General features: G+C 34.7%; 1 protein-coding gene across 2 annotated transcripts; it reads right to left on the bottom strand.

Moving 5' to 3' along the window:
* Nucleotides 1-3,378: 3,378 nt before the first annotated feature.
* Nucleotides 3,379-4,868, bottom strand: LOC107877155 (transcription factor bHLH148). 2 transcript variants are annotated; one of them, XM_016723882.2, is made up of 2 exons: nt 4,536-4,868; nt 3,379-4,323 (listed from the first exon to the last, which is right to left on the bottom strand). In XM_016723882.2, exon 2 carries the CDS (start codon nt 4,240-4,242, stop codon nt 3,535-3,537), a length of 708 nt encoding a protein of 235 aa, XP_016579368.2. In that variant the 5' UTR covers nt 4,243-4,323; nt 4,536-4,868; the 3' UTR covers nt 3,379-3,534. The 2 variants fall into 2 exon arrangements, with proteins under 2 accessions (XP_016579368.2, XP_016579371.2); XM_016723885.2 differs by having other exon boundaries at nt 4,697-4,815.
* Nucleotides 4,869-18,768: the final 13,900 nt, after the last annotated feature.

Below are 18,768 nucleotides of genomic sequence, written 5' to 3'. Positions count from 1 at the left end.
GTTATAATTAAATTCAATTTTTTTTTAAAAAAAAGCTTAACCGGCCCGGCCCGGGCCGGTTAACTGACGGGTCCTGATCGGGCTTGGTCCGATCCGGGTTAACCGGGCCCAACCAAGAAAATAAATTGATCCAGGACCCGCTAGCCTACAGCCCGTGGGCTGATCGGGCCGAATCAAATCGGACTAATTTTTGTAAGTGGGCCGGGCTGGACCAGGTCAACCCAATCCGTTTGACAGGCTTAATGATGATGTAGCATATAGTCAACGGTTCAATTGAATTTAATTTCGGCATAGAGTGTGTAAAGAAACACTAAAATTTCAAAAAATGTTAAATTTTTAATTCATAAATTTTAAAAATATAAATTTAGTGATAAAAACCCAAATATTGAACCCACTAATTTGAAATTATAAATTCACTCTGTATGTCGATTCGCTCGCGCCGATTGCTCCTTAGGTTATTGTTTTTTGGGTCAGCTTTCTTACCGGTAAGTGTTAACACTTACCGCTGTCCACTAAGCTACCCTTGCTCGTCTTAACTCCTAAGCTTTATATATAATTGGAATGCTTTATATCGATAGTGAGGTGTCTATTAAATTTTTTGGTAGATGTAAGATTTAAATTTAATGAGATTAATTTTTAGGTTCTTAGGATTTAGTATTCATGGTATTGTTGAAATTATGAGTTCACATTTAATATCTCTTAATATGATAAAAGTTTTTTTACATATATAGTTTTATTTTGTGAGTCCAAATGAACACGTAAATCAACCCCAGTTAAATTAAAGAGTTAAATGAAAATAATAAAAATAATAACTTACTAAACATAAAAAATTGAAAGAGAAGTAAGAAAAATGAACTGCACTTACTAAACATAGAAAATTGTTTTGAGTAGTATGTTTTAGTAACTTCCCTCTTTTTCCGGGTTTTTAAGCTGAGTGTGATTCACAGACCCCAATTCAATTGCGAACCACAAAATTGTGTGTTCTACCCTGTATATTAATGGACCTATATCTTCATTAGAAAGCTCTTTCTTCATTGTCTGTATGTAGAATAAAACAGATTTTAGACTGCTATGACATGCATTATAGTGGCTACGTAGGGTTTGATAAATTATTTAGCTTAAGGAGTTTAATTAAATACAGAGGCTAATGGTTCTCCTCTTTTGTCAACTTGTTTTATCCTGCAGGGCTATTGAAGTGATGATCGATTAATGAATTACTCCCTCTGTCTTGATATACTTTCCTTTTATCTTATCCAAAGAAAAAAAAATCATTTTTCTATAATTGAAAACAATTTAACTGTGAAATCTTACTAGCTCAGTTGATCAACTATCTGAATTTTCACCTTGTTGGTGAGCATTCAATTTTCCATCATGTAATAACCTCTCTCACTTACCCTTTGTTTGCCTCCAATTTTGTTCAGTTTTTTTTTTTTTTGTAAAGAAAATATTTGAACACTAAATTCCCTTTTTATACTTACTATAATGATTTATAACCATATAAATGATCAAACAGTGTTTGAGATCACACATTTTAGAAATCTTCTTTTCTTTCTTAAATTTTATATCAAATATAGTGATGGATGAAAAGAATACTACACAACTTAATTACATCCTGGATCATGATTCATGAGGGAGAGGCAATTTCATCAAGAAGGCCTATTGGCCTGTGAGATTAAAGGGACAGCTAAAAGGATTTTTAAAGTATGAAAAGCTAGCGATCCAGAGGGAGAGAGGCACATGGGAATCTGAATTGATGTTATTGCCTTCTTTATTGCATGAGAACAGCTCTTCATTGTGTCACTTCCTGACTTTATTGTTATTTTACGTGCGCTCTCTCTTCTCCTTTTGTCCATCTCTCATGACACCTAAAAAAACAGTCGATTACTTCAATATAATGGAAATTCACTGACAGATATATCGATAATCACTCTCTTCTCACTGTCACAAATGACCATTGAAAGGTATTGCTGAGCTGAGATATGTAACAGTTTAACACACGGGAAATGTTCGCATCACTTTAATATTATTCCTGTATATTTGTGGGGGATGCATTCTGCTTTTGGAGTAAAACTTACATGTACTCGGTGTATACACCAAGCCAATACATGCATGCCATGTGTTTGAATTTAAAGTTCATGTTACTTAACCATGATTAATCAATATATATTTATATGCCTCAATATGATTAGTCCAAGTTGAAGTCGAAATCATTACTTTTCTTTTGATCTGAAGTTCTATCGGATCCATTTGAGTGGAATTAACATTTGGTCCTAATACATTTCAAACTCGTATCTACAAATCCTTTACACCTGTTTTCTTATATCGAAAAGAAGTTTAAACGAAAATCAAACTCAAATAACACAATATCATTTCATCACCAATATTACAATTGAAATGACACTTGAAAAGGCTCCACTATCCAAGTTCACACTCACTGAAATTCAATAATTGCACAAAAAACCTCACCAACTAAAAATCATATTACAAATCCTATCAAATATAATAAAGTATCGGCTTCTTTCTAAAACACATATATGGCTCATTATAAAAGATAGACATGTTTCATAATTCATTCAAATAAAATTTCTATTCATTTGACCAGCATATATTCTATGTTTCCCGAGATTTCTCCAAGTGATATATGTTTTAAAAACAAGTTTCATTTTGTCTTAGCAGTTAGCAGTAACCAGGGAGGGCTAAGTATTAGGTCAGAAATATGCCCCTCACATGTCTCTAATGTGCGAAGGCCGGCCCCATTTACTAAAGTTGAGTGCACAAGGACAAGAAACCACATGAAATGCTGCTGTTGCTCATATATTCATCTGTCTTGTTTGCAACTTTGCCCTACCATGTATCAACTACTTACATTACATACATATGGTTCGTGCCTATAGTACAAAATACGGCAAAAAAAAACAATTTTTATCTTCTTGATTATCCTGGTCACCGAAAATGACAGTTCAGTTACTACCTGAGTCATGGATGTGTCATCTTCGTAGCACTGACTCTCCAATTAGCTTAATTTGAACAAGAACCAATACTAAAAGTTTGAACTCGATCTTTAAATTTTTGACACCCAAGAAAATCAGAATCTAACCATAGATATTTACATTCAATTGGGTTATACTGGAATATACTTGTAGGAGCTTATACCGTCACACTAACAATGGATCTTGCAACACTTATATAGGAGATGATACCATTACATAACAATTATGCATCAACAGGCTCAGCTACATATATACCATGTGTTTATATAAGATGACCTGGTGGGACGAGGCCTTTACCTTGTGTAATTAGCCTAAAATCAATGAGTCAATCAACCATCTTTCAATGCTAAAACAATTAGCCTAAACTTCATTATAAATCCATTGCACATCCAGCAAAATTATTAGAGCGCTATATAACTAATAATCCAATTAATATTTTCTCAACACTTGAAAAAGTAGAAACATATGTGACAGAGGAATATTCATAGAAAGGGAGGGAGGAAAATAGATAAAATTAATAGAAAAGGAAGAAATAGATAAATCATCAACTAGGGGGAGCCCGGCTCGAGCTGAGCTGAGCAAGAGGAGCAGTAGTACTAGAGGAAGCGCCAGAAAGGAGATCAGCTAGAGCGCTCATGGCTCGAATTTGCATCTCAAGTGCCGCTATGTAATCAGTGGCTTCATCTAGAATCACCGGCAGCGGTTGTTTCCTGCAACCAGGAACAAGCCTTCCCAAAACTCGAGCCTTTTTCTGAAAAGCCGGCAAATTCTTCGTTTTCAGCTTCAAAATCCCCACTCTAGGCTTCCTAGGTAGCCTGCTGGTACAAGAAGCCGCTAGTTTCTGCCGCTTGGCATGTTTCTTCATGAACTTGAGCTTGAGCCTGTTGGTAAGTATAGCTCGGCTCCACCTGGATCGTCCTCTAGCAGTAACAGCAAGGACTCTGTCAGCAACTTCGCGTATGGCTCGTCCTCCTTTTGGCGCCGGCACAGATGGAGTAGCCGCTGATGAACTGATTCGCACTTCACCGAGTGCTTTGAGTAGCTTTGAAGAGTAGATTTGTTGTTGAGCTTGTGTTTTCCATTCAGTTGTATTACTCGGAGTTTCGCTGTTGCTGTTATTGCTACTGTTATTGTTTTGAGTTTGATTTCTCAGACTTTTTTTACTCTTTTTTCTCCTTGGTATTACTCTGTCAGAGGACATTACAGGATTCGAGATCACCGTTGAAGGTATGTCTATAACCATTGATTCCATCAGATTCAGAAAATCGAATCAAATTTGGAACCGAATCGATTGAATCACTAGTCCAATTTGAGCCCAGAAGAAAACGATGACCTGTAGATTCAGTCACATGAAAAGACAGATATAAGAAAGGAAGGCACTCAAACCAATTCAGATTCAAAGAGAGATTCGGAAGAAAATAAGAAGAATCAATAAAGTTCAAGTAAGATTCCTAACTAGCCGATAAACTAAACACATAATTACCATTAACACAGAAAATCATATCATAAAACAAGAGATCACTTGTTAAATGCATTCTAACTTACATAAAAAGGAAATATGAACTGCTGATTATTATCTGATGATGAAGAAGAAGATTATTGTTTCTTCAGATCAATAGGGGAAAGAAAGGAGAGAGAGAGAGGGGGATAAGGATTAGGAAGGGAGATGTAAAGGTGAATGAGACGAGCTAATTAAGGGGAATCACCGGAAAGCACGCATTGGCCCTCTTTAAAAAGAAGAACCAGAGTATGCTCGTGGCCGTGTTTCTTTACTACGCCCCGAACACCCCCCCACCCCCCAACAAATGTATTTTAACTTGGAAGTAACTTGAGAAAATTAGGCGTGGGTGGGGTGATTAAAAAGTCTTCAAATTAAAAATTGTAACAATTTTGACTAGCTAAAGTTAAACTTTATTCAAATCCTCATTAAGTTAATTCTGATGTAAAGTAAAATTTTTAATTTTTTTTTTAATTTTTTAAAAAGTCCTCCAACTCTAAATTTAAATTTTAGAATTCTCTTTTTTCTTATCTTTCAATTTTTTTTTCTTTTTTTCTTTGTATCTCTAAATTTTTTCTCTCCATCTTCTTCTTGTTCTTATTTTTTCTCCTCTCTCTAGATTTTCCTTTTCTTCCATATTCTCTTTTCTTTTTCTTTCTCTTTTCATTTCGTTCTTCTTTCTTTTTTTAATCTTTTATGGACTATCTTTTTAAAAAGAATTGAGAAGTTTAAAAAGATTTTTTTTTATTGTTTTTAAAAAATGAATGAAGAAATAATTCAGCAAATTCAGCAACTATCATAGTTGCTGCAATAACTTCGACTGTTGTTGCAGCAACTTCGATACTTACTTAATATCTGAAAAAAGATGTGGTTGGAGAAGGATCCCATGAAAAAATGATATTTACAGTAAAAAGAGAGGTGGTGGTGCAGGTGGTGACGTCGAATGAGAAGATGACATTTGTTGTGGTGTTGATAGCGACGGTGGTGGAGGAGAAAGAAGAAAAAATAGGCGATTGTTATGTAGAAGGAGGAAATAATGGTGAATCAGAAAGAGCTGACAATGATAGTGATAGTTGAGGAAGAGGAGGTGGCAGCGGCGATGGCAACAAAACGGGTGTGGAGGAGGAGTGGTGCTGTGTAGGGATCTTTGTGTAAATAATAAAACTTGAGGGTTCTAAAATTAGTGTCATTAACACTAATCTTAAAATTTTCACCTCTACTCAATATTTAAGACTTGTGTCACTCTTTTTTAGTTTTAAAACTTTTTTGTCACCCTTAATTAATTTGCCCAAGTAACTTGAGAAAATTGAACAAAAGGTGTCTTTTAAGTTTTTATTTAAGTATTGGTGACATTGGTCAAACATAATTAATAAATTTAATTAAGTCAATTGTGGACTTAATTAATATTTTTGATTTTTTTTAAAGTACCATTCAACCCACACCATAAAACTCCACTCTCTCTCTAAATCAACTGTGTATCCTCTCTCTCGAGATGGTTTCTCTCTCAAACTTCTCCCAATCAATAGTTTTGCAAATTTCTCTCTTCAATCTCTACCGATTTCAACTTCCGACGATAAATAGTTTTGAGTTCTTGTGCATTTCTTTTTGACTTTCAACTATCAGTCGATGTGACAACATTCTTTGGTGACAACAGCTTTGAATTCTTCATCATTCCTTTTCGACTTTTACAGATGAAAAAATTAGGGCTTTTTAGTTATGAGAAAAAAGAGAAACTTAAGTTAACTTCTCTTCTAGTATGGGTTAACAATTTCAATATTTGTTTCTCAAATTTGAAATGGGGACTCAAGAAAACCCTAATTTGTGGTATTACTTCTCTTTCCAGAGTAAAATATATTTTTTTGTTGTTACTATAGTTCTTATTGTCGAACATTGCTGTAAAAATAGTGAAAGTTGATTTTAAATTTTTTCGGAGACATCTATTGTGACCAAATTTAACAAACAACTATTGATTTGTTGGTGTTTGTTGTAATTTTTTAAAGCTTTTTGTTATTTGTGTTTGCATAATGTTAGACAACAAGAGAACTACCAAGAATAAGTTTCATGTCTAAGAATTTTGAGATAGTTGTTTGTCAAAAATAATAAAAAAGCAAAATTTTTTAATCTTTTCAACCACCTGAGGAAGAAATAAGTCTAATTTTAATCAATCATTTATTTAAATAATTTAATCACCATTCTAAAATGTGTACTGATTTATTTTACATTGTACATCCGTGGCTTGTACCCAATCAAAAGTTGAAGATGCTATTTTTTTTACTTTACATTCTGTGCAAACTTTATCAGATAATAAGGTAATTTATAGCATAAAAAAGAAATTGGTTGGGGAAACAACTATCAAATAAAAAACACTTTGGGAGGGTAGGCTTATTCTTGGTGATGTTGTGCTTGATGGAGTTGATGTTGGTGGTGGGTGTGGTGATGGTGCTATTGTTGGGGCTAGCGGTGTTGATAAACCACTTGCTTCTGTTACAGTTTTTGAAACAACAAATCAGTATGATTATGATCATACTTTTTTACTGATTTTGATGGTTTATATACCCCTTCTTTAAATTGGCATACTATAAATTTCTCACGCGGAAAGGGTAGTAATTATTTGGAGATCTTGCCCCTCCTAGCTTATGCTGTGCATGTAAATACCAAGAGTGCAAGGCAAAATATATTGGAGTGATTAATGCTATTAATGCATTAACTGCTGCTGTAAAAGAATTGACATCTAAGAGGGGTGTGATTCTATCAAAGAGGATTTCAGATTCATTTAATCCATTAGAGGTTAATACTAAGAGGAGAAAGAAAGAAATTTTCAAGGTATTATCAAGTATCCAAAAATAAATTGCAATTTCTGTGTCATGAACTATTAAGCAATGTATAAAGGCCATAGAAAAGCAGTATGAGCTAAAAAATGTGAATATTTATCATCTGTTCCAATAAAAATACTACATATCTGTTGCAACAGATGACACATCTATTTTAATTTGTTCCAATAGATTACCTATCTTTTATAATAAATGGATCATCTATTGGAAATTATCAAACAGGTCCTGCTGTTGGTTTGATTTCTTCCAACAGATGAGCTATCTGTTGCAACAAATAGATCATCTGTTGCAATAAATGAGTTATCTTTTTTCATTTAATATTTTTTTTGTATCTTTGTGATAAGTATTGACAAATCTAGATTTTCAGGTGGATGTCATAGTAGAAGCTACTGTTGAACGACATACTATCACACGTGATAATCCATCAAGTGCTTCCAAACATTAAAATTATACGTTTGAAGGGTTCAATATCTCGGATGAGGTTTCCACACAGTTGATCAACATTTATTTAGAATGTATTACCGATGGGCTGTTAAAGGTTCATTCCAACAGGTAACATAAATCATTTTTAAAAATATTATTTCATACAATTCTTTTTATACAAACATAACATGATATTATTAACATAAATAAATCATGCAGAAAACAAAATGATGATCACTACAAAGTGAATCAATCGAATCTTGATTTTGATATGGTCGACTTTGTTGTTACACATTTTAAAATAAAAAATTGGTTCTATTTGATTTCACAACCTCATACTTGCTGGAAAATGAGGTTTAAATATCAGACACACACACATATATATAGATATATAATATCTTACTATTAATATTATATTTGATGTCCATTTTTGTTTAGTTGTATTTATTTATTACTTTATTGTTACGTAATTATAATATTTGATAATATGTGTAGCACATCGATGTCATATTTTACAACCTCTGAAAGAAGGTCAAGTTACAAACTCAACAACAATATAAATACACGACAACCAACTGGTTATTCAGAGTATACATCGATAAGGCCTACGATGGGTGTGATCAACAACATCTGAAAGTTCTTTGAAATGAGGAATATTTAAGCAATATCATCAAAGTTTTTAGCATTCCAACTGGATTATCTTGGAATTTGGTCAACAAAGTTACATCACAATCAATTGTGATGGTGAGTTCCATTGGGTGTTGGCTTTCGTTATTCTAAAAGAGAGGTACATCCAAGTTTATGACTCGATGTCGGTAAGGAGACATTCTGGGTCACCGTTTGAGATACAAAAGCTGGCCAAAATATTGCCTACTGACCTTCATATAAGTAACTTTTTAGACCAAAAGATTCGTACTGATTGGTCAAAGATTAAGGCATACCTCAGGATAAAACTGGCAATAACTATCTTCTACAGGGTCATCCATTTGATGTAAAATATGTTGAAGTAATTGCTCAACAATCCTTTGGTAGCCTGTAATTATCATCATAATGTATTTTCATAAATTTCGTAACTCTTACATTAACTAAATATTATTGTCTGATTTATACAAACACAGGATTACGGTCTTTTTGTTGTAGCTTACGTCGAGTATTTGAGTGATGAATTACAAGTATTAAATGATGGACTTGATGTCGAATTAATCCATAAAAGATATGCTACTCTTTTATGGAATTATGAAATTATGAAGGCTGAAAGAGGGTATGTAAGCGACATAGAAGATCCATGACGATCAAAGCCAAATTTCATACCATCGGATGAAGAACAATTCGTCAATAATGAGTATATTTTTATCTCTTGAAAACTTAAATTGTAAATATTTATCATCTGTAACCAGAACAAAATTTTACATTTCATGTATTTATGGATTTATTTAATGTAATTTGTGAAGGCTTCGATTTATTTTCTATTATTTTAAATGAGGATAAGTTATTTTGTCATGAGTTTTATTTTATCCTTAGATTTGAACTTATTAATTGAAATGGATTACTAGATTCAACTATTGTAATGGATAATGGATTTGTTGCAACAGATGACACATCTATTGTAAATTATCAAACAAATATAGACATCTATTGCAACAGGTGGGTCATCTATTAGAAATTATCAAACAGGTCTTCCTACTGTTTTATTTGTTCCAACAAATGACCTATCTGTTGCAATAGATGGGTCATCTATTGGAACAAATTAAAACAGGTCTTACAATAGTTTTTTTTAATTTGCTCGAATAGATGATCCATCTGTTGCAACAAATGATTCATCTATTGGGACAAATTAAAACAGTAGGAAGATCGGTTTGATAATTTCAAACAGATGACCCACCTATTTCAATATATTATATTTGTTTGGTCATTTCCAATACATTACTAATCTATTGCAACAGATGACCAATTTGTTTCAACAAATGCCTTTATCTACTTGGTAATTTCCAATAGATTACTCATCTGTTGCAATGATGTCTTTATCTGTTTGGTCATTACCAACAAATTACTCATCTGTTGTAATAGATAAAATATGTGTTTGATAATTTCTAATAGATGGGACACCTATTGCAACAGGTTACTCATCTGTGTTATGCAATGTAGACAAGTCTACATGTATTTGATCTCTTCTAATAGATGTGTCATCTATTGCAACAGGTTAGTCATCTATTGCATTATGTAGATGTCTATATCTAATGCACTTGTTCCAATATTTAAACTTAGTAATTATTTTTTTTACTAATTGATAAGTTTGCAAATTTAAGGATAAAATAGAATTCATTACAAAACAAATGGACTTTAGTTTAAATTAAACAATACAATTAATTGAAATACTAAAAATAAAAAATTGTTAGCAATCTTTCTTATACACAGGGTTCAAACTTGTAGAGAGTAACCTAGTAGCCTAAACCTCTTGCATCCTTGTGTAATAACCCACGACTTTTCCTAGCTTAAACTCATCCCAAGAACGACAAAGAGTAGCTTCTAGAATGAGTGATGTGTATTTTCATGTGGAGTTCTTTAGATTTGGACTTTCCATGACGTAGGAAGTTGAATTAGCTTTCCAACAATATAAGATTTGCCTAAATCCGATAACTGGGTAAGAAGTTATGACTATTTTTAAGTTTTAGTCGCAAAACACCGTCATTTAAACCCTTAGCGCGCCGTGGAGCAATGTCAAATCCCAATTGTCATTTTCCAGTGGCCCTCCGTGATATTGACATATCGCGGAGAGGGCCAATTTCCAGTTGTCAATTTTTAGAGATCCAACACGATAATGGCGCGTCATGCCATGTGCCAAAATGGCATTCCAAAGGGGCACACGATGACTCCACGTTGCGGAGTCTGCCCAATTTCCAGAGAGCCACCGCGCTAGTGGCGCATTGCGGTGGCCACCCAAATCGGGAAAAAGTACGTTTTCTAGTTTTGTTTAAGAATTTAAAGGGGGTATTTCGGTAAATTCTCCAACCCCCAATCCATCCAAAAATAGATGATTTATCAAATTTCAAAGCACTTTATGCTTTATTCATCTTTCTCCTCAAAGTGAAACCCTAGTTCATCATACTTCCTCTCCAAGAAACTCAGAATTTCTCCATTAATCCTCTAAGATAATCCAAAATTAAGGATTCTCAATACAAGAACACTAATAATTCATCTCCAAAGCACTAATAGGTATCTAAGATTCAAGCCTTTAATCAAAGAGCATCAATTAAGGTATGTGGGGTTTGAACAAAGGTAAATCTTTCATCCCTGTGCCCAAAACTTTATTTTAAATATAAATGTACTGTAATTTATATGATTTCCATGAGATTCAAGCTAGGGTTTATACCTATTATCATTATTTGCAAGATCTTGAGATTTCCCATTATTTAGAAGTTCAATTATATGACTTTATTCATATTTCTATGCCTTGTGCAGTAATTTCCAGATTTTAAGATGATTTATGAATGTTTACATTATGAGTATGAATTTTGAGATGTTTTAACATGACATTGATGCTTGGGTCATTGGACCTCATTTAAATATTATTGTTTCAAGATTGTTTGTGCTATAAGCACCCCATGACTAGATTATTTTCAGATTTCAAATAAAGAATCCACTTTATTTCAGAAGACTTGAGATTTAAAGACAAGTAAAGCATAGTTGGCTTTCTATAAACCTTTGTGTAAATTATAAAGTGAATTTCTTAAGATTTTGAGCATGAGATGAGGAGTAGTATTTAACACCGAGATGGGTAAGTTACTATGGTTTCATACCCTAGAACTATGTGCCAACATAGGATTTAGATTATTCCCACTTGTATGTAGATGACTGAGATTGTGATCACTGAGATGAGATTGTTGTATTCCGATGGCAAGGGTAGAACAACCCCAACCTTACAGGGGCTAGTCGTGGGACACCATGGATTCTCACATGGTGTACATATCGGTTAGAAGAACCTCCCAAATAGATGTTCCCCACTCTTAAAACAATTTTAATTATTTAAAGTCTTGAGATAAAGTGTTTACTATACAAAATAAGTTTCAGACTTTTTTTAGCTTTATGATTTGAGAACAAGAACATAATACAGATTTTAGAACTGAGTGTAATGACTCACAATATTCATACTATATGATTTACTATTCATGATTTATGATTTTTAGATTTCAGATTTACTCAAGCTATATGAGTCATTTACATTTAGCATGCATAATTTTATAAACGGTGATGCTATTGTTTACTTATTACATATACCCCCATATACTCAGTATATCCTCAAAGTACTGATTCACATATATGTCTATGTGCTATATTGTCTTATAATATAGGTTCAGGTGCTCAGTCTTAGCAGCATGATTGATCTTTGAGCATCTTATCTATATCCCTGCAGTTGGTGAGTCCTCATAGTTTGAGGGCTTAGTTATTTTGATTTCCAAGTTACTAGTAGATATGTCTTTACTCATTTCAGACAGGTGATTCAACTGGGGCCTGTACCAGTGACTCTCTAGATTTAGATAGTAGAGGCTTGTCGGACTATTAGATTCAGATTTATACCTTTGAGTTAGTATTCAGATTTTTAACATTTATTTTATCAGAGTTTGAGATTTAGTATGATTCAAAAATACTCAGAAGATTCAGACAGTTTTCCACATATATTATGATTTTTCATCTATAATTCCCTATTTTGAAATTCAGATCTAGAAAAAGAAGCCAGGGTTAGCTCAGGACTACTTGTAGTTCAGAGCACCGTGTGGCATCCCGAAAACCAGATTTTGGGGCGTTACAAACTTTTTATCAGATCCTAATGTTTAGAGAGTTCTAGGGATTCAGATAAACCATGTTACATAGAGTCTTAATCATCGGTGTGAAGCACACCACATCTATAAGCAAGAGGCTATGAAGAATGATAGGAATTCATCTCTTCTTCCAGGATCTATCATGCATTCATTATCTCTATCTTCTTATAACTCGGGCTTTCATATGATAGAAAATACCTCCTCATTGAGCTAATGCCTGTAGAAAAGATAACTAGCCACCTCAGCCTGCAGATCCTTTGATTGAGAATGTGTCGCATGCTTAGTTTCAGAATGCCTTTCAGGTGCTAGCCTAAGCTATGACAACTAATATTCAGGGCAACCGTCAGGCTGCAATCCCACCTCAGCAGGATGGGCATTTATCCGCAGTTAAAATTTAAGATTTTATGAGAATGAACCGGCCAAAATTTTTTGGGTCGAAGGCAGGTGAGATCCCACAACTTTATCTTGATGAGGTAAAGAAGATCACCCAAATTATGCATGATTCTAAAGAAAAAACTATAGAATTAGCATCCTATAGGATAAAGGATGTTGCTTATGATTGGGTAATAATATGGAAGTAGAGTAGAGGGGAGAATGCAACTCTAATGACTTGGTAGATATTTCAGGATGTATTCTTAGACAAGTTTTTCCCACATAAGATGAGGGAACTAAGATAAAAGAGTTCATGAACCTTAGGCAGGGCTCTATGATAGTAAAAGAGTATTTTCTCAAGTTCAACCAGTTGTCTAAGTATGCCCCTGACCAGATGGCTGACCCTAGGTTAAGTATGAGTAAGTTTATGATCAGTGTGTCTAGGATGGTATTTAAGGGGTGTAGGATTGCTATGCTTAATAGGGACATGAACCTTCTTTTATTGATAATGCATACTCAGCAGATTGAGCAGAAAAGATGAAAGAAAGAGAGAGAGTAATTAAGAAGGCTAGAATAGGGCAGTTTGATCATGATCAGAATAGGTCTGAAGAAGGAAATCATTCGCAGTTTCAAAATCATTGATCCATCCCTGCACCTTCTTTAGCTAATGCTCCTGCACCCATAAATAGGCAAGAACAGTGGGGTAAGTCTTCTATGTCCAGATCTCAGAATGGTGTGAGTGAGAAGCCTAATCAATCCCCATGTGCTAATTGCGGTAAGAATCATGGTGGTAAATATTTGCGGGGTCAAAAAGGTTGTTATGGTTATGGCTAGGAGGGTCACAAAATCAAAGAGTGACCGCATGCTAGGCGGGGAAATAGAGATGTTTATCCCCAGACTCTGGCTAATAGTGCACTAGCTCCTTTAGGTTGCCCAGTTTCTTCTCACGGTATATCATCTAGTACCGGTAAAGGTCAATGCTAGAATCAGTTTTATACTTTCCCATCCCACCAGGAGAAGGAGCATTTACCCAGTGTTGTAACTGGTATACTTTATGTCTTTTATTTTGATATTTATGTGTTGTTAGACCCAGGGTCGATCTTCTCTTATGTGACCCCTTTAGTTGACATAAATTTTAAGATAAGTTATCAAAAAATCCTTGAGCCCTTCTCGGTATCTACTCCAGTAGGTGAGTCAGTTATTGCCAAACAGATTTAGAACAAGTGTCTCATCACTATTCTTCATAAAGTCATGTTAGCAGACTTAATAGAGTTATACATGGTTGATTTTGATCTTATTCTGGGTATAGATTGGCTTCATTCCTGTTATGCTTCTATAGATTGTCGCACCCGAGTGGTGAAGTTTCAGTTTCCAGATGAGCTAGTTTTTGAGTGGTCAGGTAATTCAGTATCTCCCAAGAGTCATTCCATATCTTACCTTAAGGCCAAGAAGTTGATTTCCAAAGGTTGTATCTATCATCTAGTCCAAGTTAAAGACACTAACTTTTAGACTCCAATAATTTAATCAGTCGATGTAGTAAATGAGTTTCCTGATATTTTTCCAGAAGATCTCCCAGGGGTACCTCCCGATAGGGAAATAAAATTTGGTATTGACCTTCTCCCAGATACTCAGCCTATTTCTATTCCTCCTTATCGTATGGGTCCTGCAGATCTTAAGGAGTTGAAAGATCAACTCAAGAAACTTTAAGATAAAGGTTTCATAAGGCCTAGTCCTATTCATGCAAAAGAAATATGGTTCTTTACGTATGTGCATTGACTAACGTCAGCTAAATAAGGCCACAGTCAAGAACAAATATCTTCTTCCTAGAATTGATGACCTGTTTGATCAATTGCAAGGTGAAAGTTATTTCTCAAAGATAGACCTTAGATCCGGCTGCCAACAGCTTAAAGTAAGGGAATGTGATATTCCAAAGACAGCTTTCAGAATCCGTTATGGTTATTTTGAGTTTCTAGTCATGTCTTTTGGGCTAAATACTGCTCTAACAGCTTTCATTGACCTCATGAATCGAGTGTTCAAATAGTATCTAGACATGTTTGTTATAGTATTCATAAATGATATCCTTGTACTCCCATAGCGAGAATAATCATGCAGACCATCTTATAATTATCTTGTAAACTCTTACAAATCATCAATTGTTTGCCAAATTCAGCAAATGAAAATTTTTGCTAAGATCAGTAGCCTTCCTTGGTCATATTATTTTCGCCGATGGTATTAGAGTTGATCCCCAAAAGACAAAAGCTGTAAAAACATAGCCTAGACATATCTCTCTAATAGACATTAGGAGTTTCTTGGGTCTAGCTGGTTACTACTACCGTTTTGTTGAAGGTGTTTTATATATTGCATCTCCTACGTCTAGATTGACCCAAAAAAAGTTAAGTTCCAATGGTCAAATTCCCGTGAGAAGAGTTTTCAGGAGTTGAAGACTCGACTCACTTTAGCCCCAGTTCTAGCATTACCTGATGGTACAGATGGCTTTGTTGTGTATTGTGATGTCTCCAGAATGGGTTTGGGTTGTGTGTTAATGTCGAGAGGTAAGGTCATAGCCTATGCCTTGAGACAGTTGAATTCTTATTAAAAGAATTACCCAACCCATGATCTGGAATTGACTGCTGTGGTGTTTGCTTTAAAAAAATGGAGACATTATCTGTATGGTGTGCAGGTTGATGTGTCCACGGACCACAAAATCTTGAAGTATGTGTTTACGCAGAGGGAGTTAAATATCAGTCAGAAAAAATGGTTGGAGTTATTAAAGGACTATGATATGAGTATGTTGTATCATCCAGGCAAGGCTAATGTAGTGGCAGACGCCCTTAGTAGATTATCTATGGGCAGTGTTGCCCATGTGGAGAAAGATAAGAAAGAGTTAGCTTGAGAAGTTCATCGATTGGCCAGATTGGGTGTTAGGTTAGTTGATTTAGCTGAAGGTAATGTTTGGGTTCAGAGTAGTTCCGAATCTTTCCTAGTTTCGGAAGTAAAGGAGAAACAAGACATGGATTCTAGTTTGGTCAAATTGAAGGAATAGGTTAAAGACCAAAAGGTAGAGGGACCAAAAGGTAGAGGTTTTCTCCCAAGGGGGAGATAGTGTGTTGAGATACCAGAGTAGATTGTGTTTGCCATGTGTTGGTGATTTGAGTCAGCAAATTATGGTGGAAGTGTATGGTGCTCATTTTTCTATTCATCCAGGTACCACCAAGATGTACCACGAGTTGAGGGAAATATATTGGTGGAGTGGTATAAAAAGAGATATAACAGAGTTTGTAGACAAGTGTTCAACTTGTCAACAGGTTAAGGTAGAACACCAAAGACCTGGTGGTACATTGCAAGAGTTTGGTATTCCTACTTGGAAGTAGGAAGAGGTGAATATGGATTTTGTGACTAGTTTACCCCATTCACGTCGTCATCATGATTAGATTTGGGTAATCGTAGAAATATTGACTAAGTCGGCGTGTTTCTTTCTAGTTCACACGTCTTATACAGTTGAGGATTATTTTAAGTTGTATATCCTATGTTCCATGTCTCTATGCTTAAGAAGAGTATCGCCGACTCGACCGTTGTAGTTCCTCTAGAAAGCTCAGATATTCGGAACAACCTTTCATATGAAAAGATTCCAGATCATCAGATCCATAGACTAAGGAACAAACAAGTTCCCTGGGTCAAAGTTCTTTGGCAAAATCAGTAGGTTGAGGGCGCTACTTGGGAAGCAGACGCAGATATACGAGGCAAGTACCCTCATCTTTTCTCCGCAAACTCTAATTTAGCCAAAGGTAATACTCTTCCTTAACTCAGTTTTTTTTAATCATACATTCAGCTATATAGTTGTCCTCATGTAAGTTCATGCACTGTTAGAATTACTCAGAAACTTAGAATGATTTAGATTCAATTTCTCAGTTTACTTCAATTGTGCATGGTATCTTATGCTCTCAAATTCCTAAAAAATTTTAGTCTAACTAGCCACATTCAAGGAAGAATGGTCTCAAAGAGGAGATATTGTAATACCCCACAATTTTTCCTAGCTTAAACTCGTCCCGAGAACCACAAGAAGTAGCTTCTAGAATGAGTGATATTTATTTTCACGTGGAATTCTTTATATTTGGACTTTCCATGACGTAGGAAGTTGAATTATATTTCCAGCGATATAAGATTCACCTAAATCCGATAATCGAGTAAGAAGTTATGGCTATTTGAATTTCTAGTCGTAAAACACCATCATTTAGACCCTTAGTGCGCTGTGGAGCAGTGTTCCCAATTGTTATTTTCCAGTGGCTCTCTGCGATATTGGCGCATCGCGGAGAGGGCCAATTTTCCAGTTGTCAATTTTTAGAAATCCAGCGAGATAATGGTGCATCGCGCCATGTGCCAAAATGGCATTCCAAAGGGGCACCATGATGACTCTACATCGCAGAGTCTGTCCAGTTTTCAGTTGTCATTTTTCAGTGAGACACCGCGATAGTGGCGCGTTGCGGTGGCCACCCAAATTGGGAAAAAGTACGTTTTCCAATTTTGCTTAAGAATTTAAAAGGGGTATTTTGGTAAATTCTCCAACCCCCAATCCATCCAAAAACAGAAGATTTATCAAATTTTAAAGCACTTTATGCTTTATCCATCTTTCTCCTCAAAGCAAAACCCTAGTTCATTATACTTCCTCTCTAAGAAACTCAGAATTCCTCTGTTAATCTCCAAGATAATCCAAAATTAAGGATTCCCAATACATGAACACTAAGAATTCATCTCCAAAGAACAAATAGGAATCCAAGATTCAAGCCTTTCATCAAAGAGCATCAATTAAGGTATGTGGGGTTTGAACAAGGGTGAATCTTTCATCTTTATGCCTAAAACTTTATTTTAAATAAAAATTTACTGTAATTTATATGATTTTCCATGAGATTCAAGTTAGGGTTTATACCTATTATCATTATTTGCAAGATCTTGAGATTTCCCATGATTTAAAAGTTGATTACATGACTTTATTCATATTTCTATGCCTTGTCCAATAATTTTCAGTTTTTAAGATGATTTATGAATGTTTACATTACCAAGTATGAATTTTGAGATATTTTAACATGAGATTGTTGCTTGGGGTCATTGGACCTTATTTAAAGATTGTTGTTTCAAGATTGTTTGTGCTATAAGCATCCCATGACTAGATTATTTTCATATTTCAGAAAAAGAATCCATTTTACTTCATAAGACTTGAGATTTAAAGACAAGTAAAGTAGAGGTGGCTTTCTGTAAACCTTTGTGTAAATTTTATTGTGGATTTCTTAAGATTTTGAGCATGAGATTGGGAGTAGTATTTAGCACCGAGATGGGTAAGTTACTACGGTTTCATACCCCAAAACTACGTTCCAATTTAGGATTTAGATTATTCCCACTTCTACGTGGATGCCTAAGATTGTGATCACTGAGAAGAGATTGTTCTATTCTGATGGCAAGGGTAGAATAACCCTAACCTTTCGAAGGCTAGTCGCGGGACACCATTGATGCTGACATAGTGTACTTGTAGGTTAGAAGAACCTCCCAAATAGATGTTCTCCACTCTTAAAACAATTTTAATTATTTAAAGTCTTGAGATAAAGTGTTTACCATGCAGAATAAGTTTTAAACTTCTTTTAGCCTATATGATTTGAGAACAAGAACAGAATACAAATTTTAGAACTGAGTGTAATGACTCATAAGATTCATACTACATGCTTTACTATTCATGATTTATGATTTTTAGATTTCAGATTTACTCAAGCTATGTGAGTCATTTATATTTAGCATGCACGATTTTATAAACGGTGATGATATTGTTTACTTATTGCATACACTCCATA

The sequence above is a fragment of the Capsicum annuum genome, chromosome 1 (assembly GCF_002878395.1).
Source record: "Capsicum annuum cultivar UCD-10X-F1 chromosome 1, UCD10Xv1.1, whole genome shotgun sequence".
NCBI classification, from domain to species: domain Eukaryota; kingdom Viridiplantae; phylum Streptophyta; class Magnoliopsida; order Solanales; family Solanaceae; genus Capsicum; species Capsicum annuum.
This window is presented reverse-complemented; position numbering and strand designations above follow the sequence as displayed.

Coding starts and splice junctions, on each gene's coding strand:
- LOC107877155 (XM_016723882.2), bottom strand. CDS start 4,242: ATGGAATCAATGGTTATAGACATACCTTCAACGGTGATCTCGAATCCT.